The 9,105-nt window shown below is 53.9% G+C and overlaps 1 protein-coding gene across 4 annotated transcripts; it reads left to right on the top strand.

Annotated features, from left to right (window-relative positions):
• The first annotated feature begins 271 nt into the window (after positions 1 to 271).
• LOC118576410 (H-2 class I histocompatibility antigen, L-D alpha chain-like) lies at positions 272 to 4,435 on the top strand. 4 transcript variants are annotated; one of them, XM_036176673.1, is made up of 8 exons: positions 273 to 374; positions 574 to 843; positions 1,035 to 1,310; positions 2,967 to 3,242; positions 3,369 to 3,485; positions 3,663 to 3,695; positions 3,832 to 3,879; positions 4,019 to 4,435. In XM_036176673.1, exons 1-8 carry the CDS (start codon positions 302 to 304, stop codon positions 4,021 to 4,023), a joined length of 1,098 nt encoding a protein of 365 aa, XP_036032566.1. In that variant the 5' UTR covers positions 273 to 301; the 3' UTR covers positions 4,024 to 4,435. The 4 variants fall into 4 exon arrangements, with proteins under 4 accessions (XP_036032565.1, XP_036032568.1, XP_036032566.1 ...); XM_036176672.1 differs by lacking the exon at positions 4,019 to 4,435 and having other exon boundaries at positions 272 to 374; positions 3,832 to 4,011; XM_036176674.1 differs by lacking the exon at positions 3,832 to 3,879.
• Positions 4,436 to 9,105: the final 4,670 nt, after the last annotated feature.

The following is a 9,105-nucleotide window of genomic DNA, read 5'->3' as shown; positions in this document are numbered from 1 at the left end:
TTAGGCGGCTCAGAGACACCGTGACAAACATCGCTCCGTCCCGCAGCACAGGGTTCAGCAAAGTCTCAGTCCCCAGGAGGTGAGGTCTGGGGTGGGAGCCCAGGGCTGGGGATCCCCAGGTCCCCAGTTTCACTTCTCCAGCTCCTGACCTGGGTCGGGTCCTTCTGCCCGGACACTGATGACAAGGTTCCTGTTCTCACCCCCATTGGGTGCCGAGATCCCGGACAACCAATCAGCGTCGCCGCGGTCACGGGTTATAAAGTTAACGCGGAACGCGGAACTCAGAGGTCCCAGATCCGAGATGGGGGCGATGGCCCCGCGCACGCTGCTCCTGCTGCTGGCGGCCGCCCTGGCCCCGACCCGGACCCGCGCGGGTGAGTGCGGGGTCGGAGGGACACGACCCTGCGGGGAGGGCGGGGGCGGCCCCGGGGAAGCCGCGGCCCCGCGTCGCCCGGCCAGACCCTCCCGCCCGTCTCCACCCGCGTCCCCAGCCCCGCGCCCCGCTCCCCTCCCGGCCCCGCACCCGCCCGGGTCCCGGAGGAGGGTCGGGGTCTCACCGCGCGCCGCCCCCAGGCTCGCACTCGCTGCGGTATTTCCACACCATCGTGTCCCGGCCCGGCCGCGGGGAGCCCCGGTACATGGAAGTCGGCTACGTGGACGACACGCAGTTCGTGCGCTTCGACAGCGACGCGGAGACTCCGAGATATGAGCCGCGGGCGCCGTGGGTGGAGCAGGAGGGGCCGGAGTACTGGGAGAGGGAGACACGGACCGCCAAGGGCAACGAGCAGGTTTACCGAGTGAGCCTGAGGAACCTGCTCGGCTACTACAACCAGAGCGAGGGCGGTGAGTGACCGCGGGTGGAGGTCACGACCCCTCCACGTCCCTACGTCCGGGCCGGAGTCGCCCCGGGTTCCGGGTCCGAGGTTCGGGAGGAGAGTCGGGGACCGGGACTCGGTTTCCCTTTCGGTTTAGAGGAGTCCGCGGGTGGGCGGGGCCGCGGCGGGTGGGCGGGGCTGACCGCGGGGTCCCCGCAGGCTCTCACACCATCCAGTGGACGTCCGGCTGTGACGTGGGGTCGGACGGGCGCCTCCTCCGCGGGTACGAACAGTACGCCTACGACGGCCGCGATTACATCGCCCTGAACGCCGACCTGACGACGTGGACGGCGGCGGACACGGCGGCGCAGATCACCCGGCGCAAGTGGGAGCAGGCTGGTGAGGCAGAGAGACACAGGGCCTACCTGGAGGGCACGTGCGTGGAGTGGCTGCGCAGATACCTGGAGATCGGGAAGGACACGCTGCAGCGCACAGGTGCAGGGCCGCGGGCAGCTCCTCCCTCTGCCTCGGGCTGGGCTCAGTCCTGAGGAAGAAGAAAGCCCTCAGCTGGGGTCATGCCCCTGTCTCAGGGCAGATGGTGTCCCTGGGTCTCCTGCTGCCTCTGTCAGCCATGGCCGCTCCCAGGCCGGGGTCTCTGCCCACACCAGGGTCTGTGGAAACTGAGTCCTGTCGTCTGAGTGTGTCAGCCTTACACAGCAGGACAGGGAGTCTCCTTTACCTGATGGAGACATGGACGCCCTGGGCTGGTTCACCCAGTTTCTAGAGCTTTGCAAAGATACATTCTCCCAGGTTCCTGTGGGTGAGGTCATCTCTTCTGCACCCCAATTCGTCTATTCACAGAATGGTCACGTGAGCACTTATGGAGTACCCTGGACAAATACTAAATTGTGTGTGTGTGTGTGTGTGTGTGTGTGTGTGTGTGTGTGTGTGTATGTGTATTTTCTTTTCTTTCTTTCGTTCTTTCGTTTAGGTTTTTGTTTGTTTGTTTTGTTTGTTTGTTTGTTTGTTTGTTTTGTTTTGTTTTTCTAGACATGGTTTATCTTGCTTTGTGCCTTTCCTGGAACTCACTCTGTAGACCAGGCTGGCCTCAAACTCACGATGATCCACCCTGCTCTGCCTCCTGAGAGCTGGGATTAAAGTCGTGGGCCACCACCTCCCAGCTCTTTTCTTTCTTTCTTGGTTTTTGTTTTTGTTTTTTTGAAGTTTTCCTTTTGCTTTCAGTCAGGTTTTTCCCCTCACTGGGGTGATCTTGCTTCTCTCTCTCCCCTCATGTTATCTGTATCAGTCTCCACAGGAGCCAGGGGGAACTGCTAATGTGGATAATTAGACACATCAGGGTTTCCTTTAAACCAGAAAGGTTCCTGTGAGCTTAGACTATTTCCTGTCATATTAACATCCAGAGCCCTCCTGCTCTCCCTCTGCCCCAAGAAGTCACAGTGTTCCCCAGTGGATTAGGAATTGAACTTCCTCAGAGACAGGGTCTTCTGCAGCTCCAGGACAGGAGTGACAGGGACGATCCACACACCCTTGTGAGCACCGCTGTGTCCCAGTGAGTGCTGCACTGGGCTCCACAACACACTTCCAGGGGTCCTGGTGACTATACCTTGTATCTTGTCCCCCAAAGGCAGGGCTTGGGGCGTCATTTTCTCTGGCAGAGTGTCAGAGGTTCACCACATGTGTGCTGTACACTTAGGTGATGGCTGTTCACTTGGACAGACAGACAGAGCTGGTCAGCAAGATGGCCTCAGTGGTTGTGCCTCAATGTTGACAGCAGTAATTGGTAACATCCTTCATGTAGCTCTTGTACCTGATTTCTTATTTTTATATGAATTAATAACATTAATTATTTTCCATTCCTTCTCATCTTTTTCCACCTACCTTATGCTATAGAACATCACATGAGGAAGGCCCTGTTGACCTGCTGGCTCATGTGGATTCTCTCTCAGCTACTGAGTCCCCCCAGGAAAATGTGCAGTTCTGTGATGAGGGGACCAGCTCTACCTGAGGTCACTAGTGTGATGACAGAATTGTCCAAACAGACACAGTTTAGTGTCATCATTGGTTTAATTTTGTCTTTGCAGATTTCAGTTTATCTTGTTAAATGTGGGATTTCTTAAATCTTCCACACAGATCCCCCAAAGGCACATGTGACCCATCACCCCATACTGACAGGAGATGGCACCCTGAGGTGCTGGGCCCTGGGCTTCTACCCTGCTGAGATCTCTGTGACCTGGCAGAGGGATGGGGAGGATCTGATTCAGGACATGGAGCTGGTGGAGACCAGACCTTCTGGGGATGGAACCTTCCAGACGTGGGCAGCTGTGGTGGTGCCTTCAGGGGAGGAGCAGAAATACACATGCCATGTGGACCATGAGGGGCTGACACAACCCCTCACCCTGAGATGGGGTAAGGAGGGTGTGGGTGCAGAGCTGGGGTCAGGGGAAGCTGGAGGCTTCTGCAGACCCTGAGCAGGGTCAGGGCTGAGAGCTGGGGTCATGACCCTCACCTTCCCCTCCTGTCCTTCCCTTCCAGAGCCGCCTCAGTCCACTGTCCCCATCGTGACAATCATTGCTGTCCTGGGTCTCCTTGGAGCTGCGGCCATCATTGGAGCTGTGGTGGCTGTTGTGAGGAGGAGGAGGAGAATCACAGGTAGGAAAGGACAGGGGCTGGTTCTCTCTCAGCCCCTTTCAGAAGTGTGCTCTGCCTCATTAAGGGGAACATCCACAGCCCTCATTGCTCCTGTCTCTGACCTGGGTCTGCTGTCAGTTCTGGAACCTTCCTAGGGTCAGGATCTTCTCTGGTCTCTCACAGCTTTTCTTCTCACAGGTGGAAAGGGAGGGATCTATACTCCAGCTACAGGTAAGTGTGGGGAGCGGGATTGTCCCTGAAGCCCAGGGGGTGAAGCTGGAGTATGCCAACCCATAATACTCCCACAGTGAAATCTTCTAGAGGCCATGTTTTCACCCTCCTGTGACTATATGTAATTTTACCCCAGGCAGGGACAGTGCCCAGAGCTCTGATGTGTCTCTCCCAGACTGTAAAGGTGACACTCTGGGTTATGAATTGGGGAGGGGCCAAGTGGACATGATTGGGGTTCAGGGACTCCCAGAATCCCCTCTGAGTGAGTAGTGGGTTGTTGGGATGTTATCTTCACAGTGATTGTTCATGACTCTTGTTTGTAGCATGAAGACAGCTGCCCGGCCTGACAGAATGACAGAGATGTGCTCAGGTCTCTCTTGTGTGGTCCTGAGCCCCTCAGTTCACTCTCAGCAACAATTCTGATGTTCCCTGTGACCCTACGGGCTCCATGTGAAGACCTGGGAGCCCAGCCACCCCTGCACACCAGCACCCTGTCCCTGCACTGTTATATTCCCTTCCACAGCCAACCTTCCTTGTCCAGCAGACAGGAGGGGACATCTGCATCCTGTCACCTCCATGCTGCCCTGAGCTGCAGCCCCTGACTCCCCACTGAAAATAAGAATCTAAATGTCAACTTGATTGTTCACGTCCTTGATCTGACAGGTTGATTGGCGGGTAAATTAAATGATTGAAATACTTAGAGTTTGTGGTGTAAATAAATGGCATCATGAAGAAACTTCTAGAATCTGTGTTCTTTGTGCTGTGTGTATCTGGTGGACAAGATGAGACTGTGGGAGCTGAGTGTGAACAGGGCTGTGCCCAGGTGGAGCTCAGTCCATTGCTGGCTGTGACATGGTCACTCCTCAGTTCTGTCACCTCCTGGTCTGTTCTCTTCATCACTTGAACCACATGCTGAGAGTCTGTGATCACAGGGACACTGGGATGACAGAGCCTTGTCCTGTCTCCAGGATTGTGAACAGCCAGGACTGCTGTGACTAGACCTGTTCTTGTTCCTGTGAGTGGTGCCTGTCTCATCCCCTTTTGGGGTCCCTGAGTGACAGCATTAAGAGGTGTTTGTCCATCCTTGTCCCCCCAAGGCCCAACTAAGCCACTGTACTCACTTGACTGTGGGCTGAGAACATGAACTTCAGTCACCTGAGCTCCTGCCTCCTTCCAGGCCCCTCCCTGGAGGTTCTCTCCTTCTTTCCATCTTTCAGACTCTAACTCGGGTTGTAGGATGGGCAGAGAAGAGGGATCCACAGGGTCTCATCTCAGATCTGTCCTGTTGGATCTGTGTATGCCCAAGGTCCCCTCTCCCTCCCTGGCTCTGGGAATCCTCCTGCTGCCTCCAGTGGTGACTCAGGGATTTACAGGCTGAGTTTGCTGGAGATTTTATTGTATTTAAAAGAAATGGTCCAGGGGTTGGGGATTTAGCTTAGTGGTAGAGCCCTTGCCTAGCAAGCGCAAGGCCCTGGGTTCGGTCCTCAGCCCTGGAAAAAAAAAGTGGTCCAGGGACTGCAGAAATGGCTCAGGGGTTGACAGCACTTGCTGCTCTTGCAGAGGACCCGGGTTCAAACCCCAGCACCCACACCGTGATTCACACCCTCCACACTCACTTCCAGTACTCCTGTGCTCACCAGATAGGCACATGGTACAAAAACATACAGGCAAGAGACACTCATAGACATAAAATTAATGAACCTTTAAAAAATAGATTGTGGGAACACCAGAGATGAAATTCCTTCATCCCTGCTCTGGTTTTCATCCGGACCCTGCAGTTTTCTCTTCTAGCTTTGAGACCTCGAGTCAGGAGCTCCAGGAGTTTAGCTGAGATGTTTGAAGCCCAAGAAGGTGACAATCTCTGTCCCGATGCTGCCATCTGTGTCTTGTGAGGGATGATGACTTCAGTGCCTGGGATCCAGCAGACATTCAGACCCAAGAAATGTTTGATGAATGAATAAAAATATAACTAGGATCATGGATCAAAGACAGAAAGGCAGGTGGAGAGGGAGGGAGGGATTTGCTGAGCGAAAGCTCAGGTGACCCTGACCTCAGTGTGAGGGGACCTGGTGCTGCACTCCACACACCAGCATTTGGCCTGAGGTTGTGTTAATCAAGGGAGCTTCTGTAGAAGAGGGAGGTGAGTGTGTGAATTTTCCTCTAGACTGAAACATCCCTGCTGGAGCCAGGACCAGCTGATGAGGCTCAGGAAACACAAGAAGCTACAGGTTCAGGAGCTGACACGATGTAGCGCTTCCCTCTCAGGGTTAAACCAGCTGCAGCTCCTGAGGGAGAGGAGACTGCTGAGTGGAGCTGCTGGGAGCTGTGCAGGGGACTGCAGTGATGCAGCTGGGCGAGTGGACATGCACGCTGGGGTGGGCACCTCAGTGGTTATCCCCTGAAACACCCACGATCCTGTGAGTGACCAGTGAGCTCAGGGTTCAGCGAGCTGACTCTGGATGGATGTTTTCCTGGGTCTGCTGTCACTGTCTCCATCTGGGGTGGAGGAAATCCACTCCTCAAGCAGGGGACACAGCTGTGTCCATTGTGATCAGCCCATAGAGTCTGTTCCAGATGTGAGATCTAAGTCCTGTTTCTAAGACACACTGGGGAGTGATACAGAGTTGCTGGTCTCCTGGAGCAAGCTGTGTTGGGAAGATGCCTGTGACACAGTGTAAGTGAATAAACAAGGACAGGTGTGTCAGGAGGTGGAGGGCAGAAGGGAAGGTGCACCTCTAACTACTGAGTCTTCTCACCTGCCCAGTCTGTATGCCACCACCCTAGTTCTGGAGGTGTTGAGGAATCAAACCCATGGCCTGGGGTGTACAAGGTGGGAATTCTATTCATTGAACCACATTCCCAATGTCTGGGTGGGGGGGATCTCAACGGACAAGGTTTTGTGGTTATTTCAAAGGCTAGTACTAAAGCTTTGGGATAAAGACGTAATCAGAGACCACAAATTAAAACATAGACATGGGAGAGTATAAGAAGTTCTTTGTCCACACACCCAGTTGAGCTGGGGACCTTCCAGGAGAGCCAGGCCATCTGGAACGTTCTGTGTGTGCACAAAGTGCGGATAGATGGGGACTCCTTCTCTTTGATCCGTGTGTACATGGCTCTGACTCTGTGACCCTGAGAACCCAGAGCGTCTCCTGTTCAAACCCTCTCTGCTCAGGGGTGTTTGTGGCTCAGGCCCTGGGTGAGGCCCTGGCCTGCAGAGAAAAGAACCACAGAAAAGTCAGTATAAAAATGAAGATGGTGTCACTTCTAAGGACAATTATGGAGCTGGAGAGATTGCTCCGGGGTAAAGAGCGCTCCCTGCTCCTGCAGAGGACCTAGGTTAGGTTCCCAGTTCACACCCACCTGGAACTCTAACCCCGCCCCCCCCAAGGGGATACCCTGCCCACTTCTGGTTTCCTGGGACACTGTTTTACATGGTGCAGGGACACACATGCTGTCAAAACACCCAGACACCAGAAATAAGTATTTTTAAAAACACACGGACACCAGAAATAAATATTTTTTAAAAGAAAGAAAAATAGGGGGCAGGAGAGATGGCTCAGAGGTTAAGAGCACTGACTGCTCTTCCAGAGGTCCTGAGTTCAATTCCCAGCAACCACATGGTGGATCACAACCATCTATAATGAGATCTGGTGCCCTCTTCTGGCCTGAAGGCATACATGCTGTATACATAATAAATAAATAAATCTTTAAAAAAGAAAGGAAGGAAGGAAGGAAGGAAGGAAGGAAGGAAGGAAGGAAGGAAGGAAGAGAAAAATGGAGGGAAATGAGAGTTCTCTAAAGAAAGACCCCCCTAACAGCATTCGGGGTTGTTACTGCAGGAGGGGTCACCTCCAAGTCCCTCCTACACGACTGCTGTGTTCCCTGCACTAGATGTACACACTGGTCTGAGGGATTCATCCAGGGAAGGGGAAATTGACATAACTCCCCCTGCAGAGTGGCCCCAGATGCTACCGACCTGTGAAGCCTGTGAGTTCATTTCTGTTGTTTGTTTTTTCTTGTTGTAGCCCTAGTTGGCCTTGAATTCTTGATCCTTCTGTCTCATCTCAGCATGCCAAATGTCGGGATCGTGTGTGTGTGTGTGTGTGTGTGTGTGTGTGTGTGTGTGTGTGTGTGTGTGTGTGTGTGACCACAACTGACATTGAGTAACAATAATCGGGGGAAGGAGCTTGAGGTGTGATCGGCCTCAGAAGTTCAGTTTCAGCCCGGAGATCACAAGGACTCATACAAACCGCAAAACAGAGGATTCTGGCTGAAGGGAAGATCCCCCTCTGCTTCTGGATGCAGGGGCATAGGCGACACCTCCCTGCCTCCCCAGCAGTCAAAGCTCACAGTGGCTCAGGTGAGCAGGGACCCTGACCAGCTCCCATCCTGGGTCCTGCTGCCCCCTGGCGGCCATTCCCGGCATCGCGGCTTCCCAGGGTCCCGGGACCCGCAGGGCAAAGTTCAATGTCCCATCAGCCTGCTGGCTGCAGAGCCTCCCAGCCTGTCCTCTGCACAGCCCCTCACACCACAGCCTTACCTTCTTTCTCTTTAGCTGTTGACGTTGCCCGGGATCTAACCCAGGGCTTCCTGCATGTTGAGCGCGTCCTAACTGAACCACACCTCAGCCCTCTAACTTAGTTTGATATAACTCACCCAAAGAAAGGGTCCCCGGTTTCTTTGGGAACACCTTTTACCCCAGCCACCAGGAGACAGAGGCAGGCAGATCCCTGAGTTCCTGATTCACATAGCAAGTTCCAGCACAGCCAGGGCTATAAGGTGAGACCAGACCACAGGGATCCCCAAGACTGACACCTGGAGAGGGCTGGAGTAGGTGATAAGGTGCGGCAAGAGAGAAGTGTCCATGAAGGATTCCAGGGCCGAGTCTGGGGTGAGCTTGTTCCCCCCGTGCCCCCCACCATCACCCCATACTGCCTAGTACTGTTTCGGGTAAACCTCAAAGAACCTAGAAGCCAGAGAGAGACTGTAAACGCTGAAAATGGAGGAGGACAGGGCAAGGTCCATAACGAAAGCACTGACTCCGCCCACAAGACATGTGACCCAATCAAGAGCGGCTCTCAGAGTTTCTTCCTTCCTTCCCCTCCTCTGGGCTTCAACACTCCAGACCCTTAGGTGCACCTTCTCAAGGACCTGAACGTGATGGGGTGGAGGAAACGACGCTTCTGTCACCTGAAAGATCCCCATTGTCTAAGGAATCTATAGACTGCCATCTGCCTGCAGGCTTCCTGCCACTGAACGACATTCCCCACCCTTTCCTTTTTTTTTTTTTTTTTTTTAATTTTTTAAAGATTTATTTATCTCATGTATATGGTGGTCTAGCGGCACACACACATTCATGACAGAAAAGGGCACGAGATCCCATTATAGATGGCTGTGAGCCATCCTG

The sequence above is a fragment of the Onychomys torridus genome, unplaced genomic scaffold, assembly GCF_903995425.1.
Source record: "Onychomys torridus unplaced genomic scaffold, mOncTor1.1, whole genome shotgun sequence".
NCBI lineage: Eukaryota > Metazoa > Chordata > Mammalia > Rodentia > Cricetidae > Onychomys > Onychomys torridus.
Note: the sequence above shows the minus strand (reverse complement) of the source record. Positions and strands in the feature narration are given on the sequence as shown.

What these genes read in the sequence shown, in the direction of transcription:
- LOC118576410 (XM_036176672.1), top strand. Translation starts at nt 302, where the DNA reads ATGGGGGCGATGGCCCCGCGCACGCTGCTCCTGCTGCTGGCGGCCGCC. An exon ending in ACCCCTCACCCTGAGATGGG is followed by an intron (nt 3,243 to 3,368) that starts GTAAGGAGGGTG and finishes CTTCCCTTCCAG; the next exon opens with AGCCGCCTCAGTCCACTGTC. An exon ending in GATCTATACTCCAGCTACAG is followed by an intron (nt 3,696 to 3,831) that starts GTAAGTGTGGGG and finishes ATTTTACCCCAG; the next exon opens with GCAGGGACAGTGCCCAGAGC.